At 47.7% G+C, this 16,893-nt stretch overlaps 1 protein-coding gene across 2 annotated transcripts; it reads right to left on the bottom strand.

The window, feature by feature from the left end:
* Ostc (oligosaccharyltransferase complex non-catalytic subunit) lies at positions 1 to 9,415 on the bottom strand. Of its 2 annotated transcripts, XM_003467995.5 has the most exons (4): positions 9,203 to 9,409; positions 5,332 to 5,425; positions 3,962 to 4,159; positions 1 to 531 (listed from the first exon to the last, which is right to left on the bottom strand). In XM_003467995.5, exons 1-4 carry the CDS (start codon positions 9,339 to 9,341, stop codon positions 513 to 515), a joined length of 450 nt encoding a protein of 149 aa, XP_003468043.1. In that variant the 5' UTR covers positions 9,342 to 9,409; the 3' UTR covers positions 1 to 512. The 2 variants fall into 2 exon arrangements, with proteins under 2 accessions (XP_003468043.1, XP_063116687.1); XM_063260617.1 differs by lacking the exon at positions 3,962 to 4,159 and having other exon boundaries at positions 9,203 to 9,415.
* Positions 9,416 to 16,893: the final 7,478 nt, after the last annotated feature.

The following is a 16,893-nucleotide window of genomic DNA, read 5'->3' as shown; positions in this document are numbered from 1 at the left end:
TTAATTAGAAAAAGTATTTATTCGGCTCCTTTTATCCATTTTACTGCCGAGGAAACAGTCCACGTTCATATCTGAGACGCGACAAGATGGCACGCACGAAGGCGGAGTGCCGTGGCGAAGCAGACCGATGTCCAGTTCTCGGCGACTGAATCTGCTTCCTGATGTGACAGTAATTTTCGGAAATCAGAAACAGCATCTCCAGAAATGCTGAGGGCTTTGTAAAAAATAACCACTTTATTCAATATTACAGTTTAAGAAGTTTTCTTTAACAAATGAAAAATTAAGAAGAAAATGCCACTTAACATCACATCAGAATGGGGCAGCAGGAAAAAAATACTGTGATAAACTTGTCTCTGATATCAAAAGCTGTAGTCCGAGCTGCAAACGCCTCCTGTGTTTTCACCGGTCCTCCTCATCGCTGCTCTTCTTCTCCCTCATCTCACAGGACAGGACTGGTACGGCCTTCGCCACCGTGGACGGGGCGGGTCCGCTGACTTCCTTTCCACAGGCAGCTAACCCATCAGGTAACCCCTGCCGAAACACGTGTGCAGCGGAGGGTGAGAAGGAGGCAACAGGCCACGATGTCACATTTTATGATGAAGCAAGTCAGAATTCAAAAGCGTAACTGCCATTCCTTACTATGGTTCATGTTTATCTTCCCCCCTCGTTCCAACAAACAAAGTACTAGGACTCAGCTCTGTCACTCTCTTCCTCAAGGAGATGAAGTTACACAGCAAATACAAGGGTTGAGCAAACATACAGCACATGCTTCAATTTTTTAGCTTATTAAGGTCAAGTTTGGTGGGGCTCGCCTGCAATTCTGGCAACTGGGATGCTGAGGCCGGAGGATTGCTCTGAGTTTGAGGCCAGACTGGCTACACAGTGAGTTCAAGTCCAGCCTAAATTACACAGCAAGACCCTATCTCCAAAAAAAATGAATAATTAATTAATACAAATAAAGAAATCAACCAGTCTCTTTTGGATTCCCAAAATCACAACCACCAATTCTCTGTACAGAAAGGAACTGCTGGGTGTCTAAAAGCCCTAACCCCTGAGGAAGCCGAGGCTGAGGAGGGACGCCTGCCGGCAGCCCTCGGGCCCCCAGCCAGTGTGCAGCGTCAGCCGCACCGCTGTCCTCTCAGCAAACAGGAGAGCGGCCAGGGCTGCGGCTGCACCCGCATCGAGGTGCCCTTCACATCGGGTACCTAAGAGCTCCTTCTCTACGTGCTCGCACCGACCCGAACAGCTTTGTTAATGACAGCAGTAAACCTGGTGTTCCAGAGGCCCAGGCTTTCCTTTAATAAATCCCTGCAGTCTACAAAGAATCCACAGGAGCAGAGAAAAGCAGAAGTGCACGGAACTGTTGGCCCTGGCCTGGAGATGGAGCATGGCACCGCCCGAGCCGGGGCCCAGCCCGGACTCCCAGCTCCACGCCAGGAGACACAGTGCCGTGCCGTGCGGGAGGGACAGCCTGCAGGGGCAGCTACTCTCAGTCACCAGCACTTGGCAACGGCGGCTCCCGCAACAGCCTCAACTCCCCCCGTAAGGCAGGCTCTGAGAACCACCTTCCGCCACCAAGGCCTCCCACGGGCCTGCATGGAGCACACACAGGCCTGTGTCTCCCTTGGGCTCCAGACCCAGATCCAGGCGCAGCCAGTGCCCCACGGAGCGCGTCCTCTGCTGCACCATCAGCCGCTCATACAGAAGCCAGCCTCTCAAGGGTACCTGCCCTGCCACCAGCGCAGCCCCTTCTAGCTGCCCACTCCCGTGGTGCCCACGCTGCCCAAGGACCCCACGGAACTCGCCCTGCACCCAGCAGACTCCCACAGCTCAGCTTGACAACATAAAGAAAGCCCTAGAAGGTCTGCAGCAAGTGCCTGACACCCACGCCAGACCCAAGAAGGCAGTCTGCAGACAGCTGGTCCTGGCGGAGGTGACCGGGCCACGTCCAGGCCTCTGCCGCCGAGTGCACGCCCTGGCCCTCTGTGCTGGAACCACTGTGCGACTGTGCTTAGCACCGAAACCCACAGCTCACTGGGGACAACAATGGCATGGAAAAAAGGAAGAGCTAAGCTGCCGCGTCCGGTTCCATGCTGCTAAGCTAACACTTAGTTCAACCTTAAGAAAAACTAAGGGCATGCGAAAAATAGTACTATGCTTTACAGATTCAGTGTTACGGGGAAAGAGCTAATAAATCAGCACCACAGTTCCCTCGGAGGAATCACATGTGTTAAAGCCAGGCACAATAGCTCATGCCTGTAATCTCGGAAGAACATTCTCCATGAGTTCGAGGCCAGCCGGGGCTAGATCCATAGACCTTGTTTCAAAAACCCAAACACAAACGCACTGAAACACATTTACCATGGTTTCCTCTGGAATCATTATTCAGCCCAGAAATCTCATAATCTCTGACTGTCATATTCAGGGCTGTGAGAATGTCCCACAAGTATGATGGATCAGTACCATCATAAAGCCTGGCATGGTGGCACACACCTGAGATCCCAGCATCAGGAGGCTGATCACTGCCACACAGGAGGCCAGCCTGGGCTACATAGTGAGTTTGAGGACAACCTGAACTACATAGCAAGGCTCTGTGTTGAAAAAGAAAAACAAAATCATAAAATAAGCATACCAAGAACTCACAAACCAGGCAGGAAAAGCCACCACCACAAACCTTCTGTTCAATCTGCACTGAATATTCAGTGAGTGCCCGCTGCGTATGAAGGCAGGCATTGTGCCGGCGTAACACAAACTTCCCCAAAACAGTGTGACCGCATCATGTCTAACCCTTGCCACCATCCTCACACAGTGCACAACACTGCACAACAGCTAACAGTGTCACTCAGAGGCAGTGCACTCCTGAGCATGTGCCAGACCCCGAAGACGGGGCTGCAGGGCTGCAGGGCTGCAGGGCGGAGAAGGAAGCGGTCTGCGCAGACTCCTGAGGCCGCCACTGAGACAGCGTCTCCGCACTGCGCTCCGCCACCATCTCAGGGGCCCTAACCCAGAATCCGCGCGCTCCCCTGCCCCAGTCATGGCTGACTCATTGATGCTCAAAACTGTGGCTCCAATCCAGCCTGAAACACGGAGCTTTTAGGATCCTGTTTGTCTTTGACATAAGAACACATGCACATTAAAGCTGACAGCACAGACGCTCCCAGGCTGGTCTCGGCAGGGACTCCCAGGGGTGCATACTGACCTCATCCAACACCTGGGAATCCAGGCCGCCAGGGCACAGGGCCGACCCAGAGCCCACTCCGACCCCTCCTGTCCTCCGCCACGCACTCCACCACGAGCTCCACGGCAGCTACACGCCTGCCTTGTTTCACGGAAGAGCCTCTCACACACCTGGCGGCCATGAGCTCTTCCTGGGCTGGGACAGACTAAGAGGCCACGCAGAGGCGGGAAGGGAGCACCTTGTCTGCACACCTAGCAGGATCTTGGAGAAGGGGCCCAAGTTGAAACCAAAATCACTTGCCAGTCACAGATGGCTCACACACGCAGCCTAGTGGTAACTTCTATAGTATTTTAATAATTTGTACAGGAAACCTAGTTTCATGGTGTGGGATTTTCCATCAGAGGCACCACATCACGGCTCTAAGTTTCCACGTTTGGATTTCAGATGAGGCACGCTCAGCCTATACATACTCAAAGAGAGCCGCAGTAAAAGGGCTGAACAGCTCACCTGCTGCTGTATTATCATCACTACTGGAGTTCACCGAAAGATACTTTAAAGGCAAAGAAAAAACTGTAAACTCAGCAGCACCAACTACGTGTTCTCCCGGTCTCTCCAGGTAGCGGCCGGGCACCGCAGGTCGCAGCCCACCAGCCTTTGGCTCCGCGTTTTCACTTTTCAAGTGAGCCATACATTAAATGCATAACTTCATGGGGTCAAGTAATCATCTTAGCAACGTTTAAAGAAAGTTAAACTGCAAGTTACACAGAATGGCACCCAACTTACGGCAGTTTCATCCTCATGAACACTCTGGCCATGAAGAAACTCAACAGCACACAGACGAAGCCAATGAACAGCAGGAGAAATCTGTTGAGCTTTGGAATATTCGGCGCGTTGGATCGGTCCAGGATGATGAAGCCCAGCCCGCCCATGGTGAACAGGAAACTGGAGGCCAGGCCTTCCATGATGTACTGTCCATTCACCCTGAGACAGAGACGCGGAGCCAGTGAGCACGTCCAGAAATGCAGCGCGGCCTGCAGCTCAAGTCTGCATCTCTTCCCCCCGCCAACGCACTTTACGCCAGTTTTTTCCTTAAAACTACTTATCACAAGTGCCCTGGATAACCACCTGCTAGGGGACACTTTACCAAGAACTGCAGCTTTCAGAAGTTAATAGTATTTAAAAGTCTATTCTCAATTTAAATAAATTTTGAATTGGTTAGAAATGTTCCCTGAAGCTTTGTCATAATAAGCTTCCTGTTTCCAAGGAAAATATTTAAAGAACAAATGTTCTTCACTAAGGCAACCTGATCTCCACAAGAACTCCCACAATCTATAAACCCATAGGTATTATAAACAAGGTATAAGATGTAGTTTGCATTAACTGTTTTCATTTAAAATCCAATATATGCACCCTAAAAGGAGACAGGAAGAAAGGGCTTGCTCCTGGTCAGATCGCCTGTCAGGCTGGGCGTGGTGGCGCTCCCACTCAGGAGGCTGAGACAGGACAGTGCTGCGAGTTCCGGGCTGGCTCAGGCTTCAAGTGGGCTTTGGAGAGCAGCGGTTAAGCAAGCCTGCTCAGGGAACCGCGCTGCTCTGGAATGGCGTCCCGCTGTTCAAACTGAGCTTTTAGGTCTCAAAAGTTGTTTTCCAATGCAATGTACAGCACAGGAATCCACCCTGATCTGCTTTCTTAAACGCCCATATAGTAAATACCCTAAGGGCTGGGGATGCGCTCAGAGGCAGAGGCCCCAGGCTCAACCCCCAGCACCCAAGCCAATACCTCGGCTCCTTGGCCACAGGTCTGCGACACCCTCTCCACTCAGCCACTGTGGCTTGAAGGCACCGAGTAAGCTGCTGGTACACTGCTCACTGTGAAATCCCAACTTTCAAGTAAAGGAATAAAACACTTGGCGTCCTCTCGCCCACTGCAGAATTCCACATGGTAAAGCAGCTGTTTTCTTTCTGTTTTTTTTTGGTACTGGGACTCACACTTTCGGGGGAAGCCCTTATGCCGCTGAGCTAAATCCCAGCCCTACAGCAGCTGTTTTCTGAACGCAGATGGAGCCCACGGGTTTCACTGAATGTTTAGTGAGCAGGCCCACCCACCCCAGGGACCTTCTTCCCGCCACCAAACCCTGAAAAGCCATCTTTTACCTGTAGGCCAAGAAAGCTACCGGCCTCTGGTGCCCATGCTCGTCAGTCATGGAGCCAACGCTCGGCGGCTCCACGATCACATCGTAAATTATTCCTGTAAGAGAGACAAGAGTCTGAGCACACTGGATTCCCGGTTTTTAAAAAATGGAATTAGTTTTCATTGTCTCTAAAGGATCATTCACACTTAAAACAGGGCCACTTGTACTGTATTACCACAGTCAAGCGTGATCCAGCTAATCTAAGCTTCCCTGGGCCTCTCAGACGAGCAGCTCAAAGTCTTAGTATGACTTCCAGAACATGACTGCCTCTGAAACAGATACAGCTTCATAAAGGAAACACGCAGGAACGTCGCCAGTACTCAAGAAGGACTCCACAATAAGGGAGATTTAACATTAAAGGGTCTTCTTCCATTAAAAATAATCCACACATTCTTGGATTTGCTTCTATAACCCGACAGGCAACCACAATGCAGAGAAACTTTCTTGCTTAAACATGATCACTAATGGTAAGGCCCAACATTGCACCACATGCCAGGTGATCATCAACATTAATGTCACTGACACTCCCCTGGTCTCCAACACCTTCCTTTCCAGCTTTTCTTTTTGTATTTATTTATTTATTGAAAGACAAGGTCTTTCTATTAACATTTAAGTCGGCTTGGATTCTCTATGTAGCCCAGGCTGGCCTTTAACTCTCTGAGAATCCTCCTGCCTCAGCCTCCCGGAGGGCTGGGTTTGCTGGGTTACAGCTGTAAACCACCACAGCCGGCTTCTTTCAGCTTTCTTAAGCACAGCAGGGCTGTGTCTCCCACACACCAGCCTGAGGAAATAAGCACAGCTAAACATGCAAATCCTCAAGTGCCTGCCATACACTCAGCGACAGTACGAGCCCCAGGCACGATGGTACACACCTGGGATACCAACAGTCTAGCAGGCTGAGGCAGGAGGGTTGCAAGTTGCAGGCCCAGGCTGGGCAAGTAAGGGAAATCCTCTCTCAAAACAAAAAAAAAAAAAAAAAAGAAACTTTAAAAAGGTTTGGGGATGCAGCTCAGTGCAAAGGCCCTGGGTTCAATTCCCAGCACTCCCTCCACCAAAAAAAACGAAAGAGCGCCTGGTCTGTCACTGTGGAGTCCCTTCTGCAGTGATGACACTCCACTGCCCCTTGCCTCTCAGGAACCTTTTTATCCTTTTCCATGCCCCTCCTCTCGCCTGTCCTTGCAGGCCCTCCTTCCCTACAGCAATCCCGGGGACTTCATAACCTCCTAACGTCCTTTGTAAAGGCGCCCAGATTTCCTCCTGGAAACAATGAGGCCCGCTTGCCCTTCTTCATCACCTCACTCCAGCGCAGCTTCTGCACCTGACAGCTCTCTGCTGGGCCACCCACACCGACCGTACTGCCAACCGTCCTGGACACTGTCTGCATCTCGCCCAAGAAGGCTTCCCAGGAGTCTCAAGCCAGTTTATTGACCCAATTTTCTTGAAATTAAGGTCTCTCTCTCTCTCTCTCTTTTCCAGCTACCTCTCTAGCAGAGACTCATTTTTTTTTTTTTATAAAACCATTAGTTACAGTTCCATAAAACCATCAGCTTACAGTTTCTCATGGGCTTGGTCCACGCCCTTCTGTATATTGGCTCCCTAACTTACTCCCAGGGCTTTAACTCGAGATACCAATGATACCAATTCCCCACTTATCAAGGTCTCTCAACTTAGGGTGGTACCACTACAAGCTGGGTAAAAGATCCTAAGAACAAGTAATCAGTCTGTGTTCTTCAAGATCTGACTTAGAGGTTCCAGAAATACTCAAGTAACCAATGGGGACATCTGTTCTCAGTTCTAGCCTTAATATCTGTAAATTTTTTTTTTTTGTCTTTTTCCTTTTTTTATCAGTACCAGGGATCGAACTCACGACTGCCTGCTTTCAAGGCAGGCGCTTATGCCGCTGAGCTAAACCCCCAACCCCAATATCTGTAAATTTACACAGCCAACTAACTATAACCCCAAGTGACCCCTGGTTTTCTATTCCCTTCTAAAAATGCCTGTTTCTTCAATCTCAGAGAAACACACTCCCACCTACTCAATGGCTCAAATTTGAAACTGGGAAGATTCGTTCTCACTTAGTTCCACCCAGCACGCAACCTGTCTGATCTACTGGATCAACTTCCAACACACTTTCATCATTCGACCCTTTGTCTCCACTGCCACCCACACCACAACAGTAGAAGTCAAGCACAAAAGCCATCTGATCAGTCCCTTGGCTCTGCATCTGTCCATACTTCTCCCTCTCCAACTTTCCAAATTTGGGCTTACATGTTGCTGCCTCAAGAATGACATCGTGATCAAAACGACTTTCCTGACTCTATTTTCTCTTATTCCTTATTCTTTCCCTTCACTCTATCTGGGACAATTTGAAATGGTAAAAGTTTTGCGATACTGTCTCAACTACAGCGTTATAAATTCAGGGGAACAAGGTCTTTATGTGTTCACTGTTAAGGGGTTGGGTTATATTTGTTATTTCTTAATGACACACATTGTTTATTTATGAAGGTGCACTCACAATTTTGTGTTGTTTTGAGACAGGGTCTGTGTAGTTCACACTGGTCTTGAACTCACTATATAGCTCAGACTGGCCGCAAACTCACTGTGATCCTCCTGCCTCAGCTTCCAGAGTACTAGAATTACAGGCATGCACCATCATGCTCGCCAGGCTCCACTCACAGTTTTATGAGACTCCTTTCAGCAGCCAAACTACTTGTACAAGACACATCTCATGACCTTGACCGCTATTAAAAGGTGTCCTTTCTACCTCTCCCTGCACCTCGGCTAAAGCTGAGACTCTCCCCCATTACAACCACCAGCAGAGCAAAAGTGGCCAGAAATAAAACTGAAGCTTCCAAAGGAATAATAGTCACAGGATAGGCATTTGCAGATGACTCTGCTATTCATTAAAGTAAAGCATTTCAAATTTCATTTACTCAGCAGTCCCTCCTAATGTCCTGAGCAAGTATTAGTGCTATTGAAATGCTAAGTATTACCTTCTCAAATGGAAGACATTTAAAATGCTACTTACTTAAATGAACATAAATTATCACTATTCTAGAGGGAAAAGGGGGTGAAGAGTTTAAAAAAAAAAAAAAAGCAGAACCACCTCTGCTTTTCTGTAAAACTTTGACTTTATCATCGCTCAACTAAGCCCACCACTTTGCAAAACGTAAAAGTATAGCAGCACAGTCCTGAGCAAATCCTGGAACTGGGCTTGACTGGGAGGCGGCTCAGAAAGTCTGCATCAGACTGCCAACTCAGCAGCGGACAAGGCGACGCCCCTTTGCAGATTTCTACTTGAAAAGGACACGATACGATGCTAATTAAGAAGGTTAATAGCCAGGCTGTTTTGGACTTTTAAAAAATTCTCGACTTCTACCCTCTAAAAGACAGAACCTTCTGCAAACCTCATCTCCAATTTCAAATCTGTATTAAAACCATAATTTCGGAAAATTCTATTCCGACTTACTGCAGTTTAAATCAAAGTAGCGAGACCCTTAAGGGTGAGCTCATGGCCACCTTGGGACTGTCAGATCTCCTAAGGCTGCGCGGCCGGCGAATTAGGAGGGGTCAGAGTCCCGTGCGCTGCAGGCAGCCAGAGTGCAAGGCTGACTCTCCCGGGACCTCCGCAAGGAGCTAAAAGCAACTGAGCCTCGGGAAACAGCTGCAACTCTGTGACCAGAGGACACGAGGGCAGCAAAAGCAGGGGAGGAGCCGCACGAAGCCGGGCGCTAAGCCCCGAGACCCCGGGACCCCGGGACCCCGGGACCCCGGGACCCCGGGACCCCGCGGCCGGGAAGAGACGCGCGGCCCGCCCAGTTCAGCCCCTTTACCTCCAGTGATGAGGAAGTAGGACACCACCACCAGCGCGTACACCGTCATGGCGGACGGCATGTGCACCCATGGCGGCTTCTTCAGCTTCAGGTTGGGACATTCGAGCACCAGGAACGGGACGCGGTACAAAGTCTCCATGTCGGCGGCGACGCTGCCTTCCCGGGCCTGCAGCCCCACGCGCAGCCGGAAGCCGGCCCGCCCCCTCCGCCCGCGCATGCGCAAACCAGCAACGGCAGGTCCACGAAGCTCCGAGAGGGCACTTACCGTACTCACAGAAGAAACGGAGGAACAAAGCAGAACATTTAAAGGATATGACTATGTCTGAATATTACTTAATACTTTTCATCTTAAATTGAAAGAAGAAGCAGGTTTGTTGGCAATGGATAGCCCAGCTATTATACACCTTCACGGACCTGTGAGGTCTCCAACGTGGCCAAGCCAGACTAGCGGAGAGACGCGGATCTAAATAAGCCCCGCCCCACTGCTGACACAGGACTTGGAAGCTGATTGGACACCGGGTTCTTCAGGTTCTCGGAGCCGGTGAATGAATGGGGTCGTTTGCAAAGGTCCTTTTCTAGGTATTGGCGGTTCTTCTAAGGAAAGAGAAAACCCTAGATCACTGAGCTTTTACCTCCCCTTCTTTAAGAATTATAACAATAATAACAATTGTTAAAAATTGCTGAGATAATATGTTATCAGTCTTTTTTTAATCCAGCCCAGATCTGTGACATGTATCAGGACATCTCAGAGAGATCTTGAAGCTGATTTGTAGAATGACCAAAACACTGTTCTCAGTACTGTGACTCAACTTGCCTTCTCGATTCGCAAATGGTAAAATCATTCAGACCCCCAAAATCGTTTACAGTATCATTTCTCTGTTTACCCTCTATTCAAAACATCAATTGGTCTTTTTAGCCTAACTGCTAAAATATCTCTCAGTTTATCTGCTGCCACTCTAGAGTGAGCCATCATTTCTTATCTGAGTTACATTTACAATCCAAATGGACAAAATGCAGGACAGTTCACCTTTGGGGATGGCCAAATGGCCTAAAAAGTCTGTTTTCTGTCCGGTTTTTTGTATAATCCATGAAAGTGCTACAAATGTTACTTTTGGAGTAGGAGTTTAAAGTGACTTACTAAATAAATCCAAGTCAAGTAGACTTTTTGGGGGGCTTGAGACAGGCACATTACTGAGCCGATGTATTTTTTGTTTATGTTCTATTAATAAGCAGTGAGCCACAGATTTTTACAGGATCTCATAAATAGGTTTCTGCACTTTTTTAGTGGGGGTGGGGGTAGAGTACTAGGAATCAAACTCAGGACCTTGCACTTCCCAGGCAGGCACTATAACTACTGAGCCATATCTCCAGCTCTGTGCTTTTAATTAGTTCATAACTCAATTATTGAGAAATGATTTAAAGACTATGAAAACAAACATTTACACTCAAATACACAGGCAACAAAAAAGTGGAAAAAGGAGACTTTGTCCTTTTGAAGGGTGGAGCTGTGACATATTCCCTCCAGGGTAAAGAGTAGTTACTGCGTCTGACTGGTTATTTCACCAAGAAAGACAAACACTGCTTAAGGAACCATTTGGAATTTTGAAATCAACATATGCTTCATTCAGTGATACTATGTTGAATTATTCATCAAGTGACCCAGTAAACTGCTCGTTTTGAGTGGCATCTACAATAAGCAGGGGCTCTTGGCACTTGGGCCTTTGACTTACCAGACCCTGTGCAGGCAGAGACGCCTCTGGAGCTTGTGACAGCACCAGTAGATGAACCACAGCACAAAACTCTGGGCCTTTGGGACAAACCGATGCCACCCTGTAGTTTCTGACTTGCTGCTGAGCCTTAATGCAGACTACTGAGCACGCCCAAGTTTCCATAAAATCTGATCTTTTATGTTTTGGTGTAAGGAATTGAACTCAGGATCTTGTGCTTGCCAGGCAGGTGCCTATGCCACTGAGCTGTATCCCCAGCCCTGAACTATCCATCTTATTTGGCATAATAACCTATTGACTCATAATGAATGGTGGTATCCACAGCAGTATTCGATCATCAAACAAGAGTGTTATATACAAGACCAAGTAGGTCTTAAAGGTATATGGAAGCTGCATCAGAAACAGAACATGGCCTGCATCTATGACACATTTTTCTTTCCCAACATATATTTCCTCCATGGAGAAGAAAATGTGGGGGATCTTCCACACACATCCTACCTAAAAGAAAGAAAGAGAGAGAGAGAGAGAGAGAGAGAGAGAGAGAGAGAGAAAGAAAGAAAGAAAGAAAGAAAGAAAGAAAGAAAGAAAGAAAGAGGAAATCTTCATAGTAGACGGAAGTCTAGCAGGGTACCTGGTTGTTCACTTTGCTTGCAAGGAGTGATGTGAAAGTCTATAATAATTGATGGGCACTAGCTAAGCATTTGGCCGGGTGCTTTGGCTCAGGAAATTAAGAGAAATACAGTTGAAAAATTGCTGTGGACTGAAGGACAATCACGTGAGCAGATGCCCTGCAAGGGTACAGGATGTGAAGATATGCCTGAATGCTCCATAACAAGCAGCCTAGATGGAGGAGGGTGTTCACAATCAGGTTGACAAGATGTAGGCAGAAACTTCTTTCCCCATCCACTTCTGTTCTTGCCCAGGGTGTCCACAGACAATGTGGCCATGGCAGGGACACAGGGTTGCACATGCCTTTCCCTCACCAAGGCTAACTGGGTCGGAGCCACTGTTGTGTGCTGAACGGCAATGAGCCCTGGATACTGTATCGCTCTTCAGAAGGATGAGCCAACTCCCCGGGAAGGTTAATTACAAAGGACAGGACCCAGTCAATCCTTGGTTCTTACAGCAGTAGACAGAGTAGACTCAAATCTTCCTTCCTTACCCCATGCTCCTCCCCAAATCACTCTTCTGTGGACTTAAGGAATCCCTTGTGCATCACTGTGGTAGATCACACAGTACTGCTTCTGGCCAGGGTCCCATTTGACAGCCATGAACTGTAGCAATTGGCTCATGTCCATGAAACTCACAGGTCTCAGGACATGCCCTATTACCTGTAAACGGTTATGTGTCACAGTTACATGGCTTTTTTATGCTAGCAAGCCTTTGAGAGCAGAACAGTGTCTTCCAAGATGTATTACATGCTATAAATACATGATCAATGAATGATGTTGTTCTCTGATAGGATTTAAGAGTCGGTGTAGAAAGCGGAAATGGATCCTCTCCTTGTCCTTTTTAGTGACCCACCAGTGAAATCTTTGCTTCCCAACAACTTTGGGTTGTACTGATCAAGAAGTTTTAGTACTGACTGCAAGAGAGGGAGGGGAGGAGAACAGGATGGAAAAGGACACATCAATGGTCATGTTAATCTGGGAAATGAGACCGCTGGCCATTTCAAGCATCCTCATGACAGAGAATCAAAAGGCAGATAAAAGGGTCTTGAACTCACTACAGGGATGAATTCAGAATAACCTAGGGAAAAGTAGACTCTCACTATAAAATAGCTATAAAGAAAAGTGTGTCTAGGATGCAGACGACCCATTGAGCTCTCTCTTATCTTCTCCTTATCCTCTCATCCTGTAACAAAAAGCCTAGGAAAATGACACGCAAATAGGGGGGCCCAGTTAGTGGCACCAGCCTTTTAGGCCACACCAGCAACAGGAGATTGTCACCAGCTGAGGGTTGTGCTGAGGTCAAAGAGACTATGAAACAGCTTCTAGCGATAAAAAGCATCTATGAACACGGCATCAGTCCCAGACCTAGCAATGTGCTGGTTATGACCATCTTCCTTATTATGAATTTATTTCATATCCATTAACAAGCTCTCTCTCTCCCATTCTACCACATGTAATGTAAAATTTACTAAAAGCAGATTTCTCATGACTTAAGATACTGGCTGTCAAAGAAGGAAGATGAAGCAGGCGTAGTGGCACCTGCCTGTGACCCCAGCACCTTGGAGGTGAGGAGAGTCACAAGTTCAAGCCCAGCTTGGGCAACTTAGAAAGACCTTGTCTTAACATAAAGACCAAAAAAGGGCTGGAGATGTAGCTCAGGGTGAAGACCCTGAGTTCAATCCCCAGTACCACCAGAAAACCAGATGAGAGAGTACGTGCCTCTTGGTGGAAGAGGGATGATTATAGCTCAGACAGATAAGCATTTATGCAAGGGGTTTACTAGGTGCCCTCACAGGCAGAGGTGACAGAGGCCGCAGTGGCCTCTGCGTCCTGAGCGACAGAAGATCCGGGAGCCGCTAAAGCAACAAGCTGGAAGCCACAAGCAAGGGTGATCAGGATGTAGCCCCTCGCCAAAACCAAACGCCTGCAAGCTACCTGAGAGTCGCGTGCGTGAGGAGCCTTGACGGGCTGCAGAAGCTCCAGTCTAATGGCCACAGGAGCAAAAGACGCACCTGCTCTAGCAAAAGGGAGCTCTTCACACGGCCGCCCACTCCCGCCTTCTATTGCACACAGGCTGCAAGGCTATTGGTTGGTGCCATCCACAATTGAGGTGGGGCTTTCCTCTCATTTGCTGGCCTGCATGCCAATCGTCTCTGGAAACGCCCAAGGATACGCTGAAAACTGCTTCATCTATTTTATCTGCAGTGTTTCTTGATCCAGTGACCTTGACATATCACAATAAACAGTTACAGGGAAAAAGCCCATTTCAGCTGGATAAGAGAGGTAACATTATGCTACGAGAAATATCACGTTGCTATCGCCCTATTTGAAACTTACATTAAATATTGTTAAAGAGTTACTGGTGGAAGCCAACTTAAACTGTGGTGCACTTAAAGTGGGTCAGTTTAGCTAAGTAGGAGCTACGTTTCCCAGAATCTTTTCACCACATAACTCCGAATTAGTGTGGGCCCTGCAAGACATGAATGTGTGTTTTTTTACATTAGTTTTAAGAAGATAAATTTCCACTTGATATTTAATCATTGCTGAAACATTAAAAATACTTAAGTGAAAATAGTGGATTAATTACACTATGAAGCATAAATATAGTAGAATACTATACAGCCTCTCAAATGACACCTTGGAAGTTACTGTTTCCTTGTGTTTTTTTGTTTGTTTGTTTGTTTGTTCTTTTTGTTTTTCCTGAAGTGGGTATGTACACAATCAGGATAAAAGGAAGAAAATCAGATTACAAAACTGTATGCGAAGCTTTGTGCATTGAAAAAAGACTACAGGGACATAAATATGACTAAATCAGTGTGATTAGATTACAATTATTTTCTTCGAAGCTGTACATGCTGCCTGTTTCCCATAATGCACATGTATTGCTTTTGTAATTAAAATACATTTTTTGAACCAGGGTCTCACTATGCAGTTCAGAATGGCCTTGAACTCATTTTATAGCCCAGGCTGGCCCTGAGCTCATGGTGATCCTCCTGCCTCAGCCTCCCAAGTGCTGGGATTACAGGTGTGCACTATGACACCCAGCTAAAATAAAAATTTTAAGCAATAGTTTTTGTAGCACAACAGATACCTGCTCTCTGGTTTTAACACCAGCACAGTGCCCTTTCCCCCACATATTCCCATGTAGTTCAGGATGCCCTTGAACTCACAATGTAGCCCAAACTGGCCTCAAATTATAGTGATCCGCCTACCTCAGCCTCCTGCGTGTCACCACGCCTGGCTTATATCACTGTCTTTTTTTCTTTTCTATCTCACAGCCCCTTCCTGTACTCTAATCCCTGCCTTTTGGGAACAGTGAGTATGCACTAAAAGCAGCAGCAAACTCCCAGGCTCAGCCCTGTCCCCTACAGAGGCAAGGATGGTGACGGTGGTGTCACACTCAGTCCTCCGTTCACTGCCCAGGTTCACGTGGCAAGAAGGATCTTGTAGATTAGTCGGCTGTGCTTGTGGAACATAGATGGGGCAACAGAGAAATGCAAGGCAGAAGAGCTTTGGGGCCTGCAGTGCACTGTCCACGTGACAGACGGTGACAGCCTGGGACAGAGGGAGGAAGTGAGGACTGGGGGTCTTCCTAGGGGGAAGACCATGGAAGATGGTTCCTGTGAATGGAGTCAGCAGAATTTGACTTTTAAAAAGCGAGTGCAGGGCTTGGATATCCCGAAAATGAGGCTGGGATGACAGAGCACTGTGCAGTACTGACCTCGGGCAGCCCTGCAGCTGGACACCGGAAAGCTGTTCCTGGCTGGTGAGGAGCCTGGGAATCAGCCAGGGTGGCCGGGCCTTTGGGTGGCAGGAGATGAGGTTGGAACAGAGCTGCCATTTGCAGGGGACCTTGATTTGATGTCCCTGCCCTTTGCTACCACAGAGGTTCAGCCTCTGCCTGGGTTGTGGGTGCTGGGAAGAGACTGCTGGACCGAGGGAAAGAGCCCACAGGTAGAGGGCCAGGCTCAGGGCATCCAGGGACATGGGAAGTCCTAACAGTAGATGCAGTGTGGAAACATGAGACAGTGGATGGGGATGGCTTTTGGAAGGATCCATAGGCTTCCTGTGGAGGGTGAACTAGACCCTGAAATACGCACACTCTTAGCACCCAACGTAGGCTGCAGTTATGGGGCGTTCACAGGCTGAAGTGAAAAGAGAGGGAAGAGAGCTGGAGCCTGATGCCCAGGAAATTACCCAGGCAACCAAGATCAAAGGAGAGGTGCCCAGCAGGAGCCGAGAAGCTACAGGAGGCCCCGGCAAGTCACAGAGTGAAAGTGAAGCCATTGGGTTAGACAGGTGGCCCTGGTGGCCTTCAGCCAGTGAGTACATGGTCAAACACAACTTATTATAAGGCGGAGGCGGGGTGGGGTGCGACAGAGTGGACTCTGTACTAGGCACAGCATCTGGAATGCGGTGTCATGGTAAATGCTGGTGCAATGTTTGGGGATACTTCTTTAATTTCAGGAGATGCCAGACTGCAGAGGTGAGAACTGGACAGAATTTTAAAAATATCAAGCGAGTTCATGTAGGATTTATCCACCACACATTCCATTCAGAGCCAGGTAGGAATGGAGGAAGGAGCTGTGATGGGGGCAGAAGAGGTTACTAAGGACCCTAACACTTGGGCATTGTTATGGTTTCAATTTAAAATGTCCCCTCAAAAGGCTCACGTGTTCAGGAATGGACTTTTGGAAGATAATGAGCTCGTGGGGGTGCTAACCTGATCATGGATTAATCCGATAAGGGAATTTACTGTTATAAATTTCCCTCATAGGTCTGCTTTCATTGTGTCCCATAAGTTCTGGAATGTCACACTGGCGTTACCACTTAATTGAGAAACTGTCTAATTTCTACTTTAATTTCACCTGTGACCCATTGGGTGTTCAGGAGGGTGTTATTTCATTCCCATGTGTTTGTGAAGTCCTTTGCATTTACTTAGCATAGACCCGCTAAGTGGTCTGTTTTGGAGAATGTCCTGTGTGCAACTGAGAAGAATGCGGATTCTGATGGTTGGGATAAAACACTGTAGCTATCTAGTAAGCCCATTGATTAAGTCTGATATTTCTTTGTGGATTTTTTGTCTAGGTGATCTATTTGTAACAGTAGCACAGAGGTTCCTCCATTACAATTGTATTAGTGCTTATTTGATTTTGCATGTCTGTTAATTTGTTTTATATCATTGGTTGAAGTGGTATATTTATGATTATCTCTTCCTCTTGGATTGTTCCCTTTACAAGACTGTAGTGACCATCTTTGTTTCACATAATCAGTCATGGTTTGAAATCCACTT

Source organism: Cavia porcellus, unplaced genomic scaffold (assembly GCF_034190915.1).
Source record: "Cavia porcellus strain 051 isolate PalLab524CR breed Dunkin Hartley unplaced genomic scaffold, mCavPor4.1 scaffold_14, whole genome shotgun sequence".
Taxonomy (NCBI): domain Eukaryota; kingdom Metazoa; phylum Chordata; class Mammalia; order Rodentia; family Caviidae; genus Cavia; species Cavia porcellus.
This window is presented reverse-complemented; position numbering and strand designations above follow the sequence as displayed.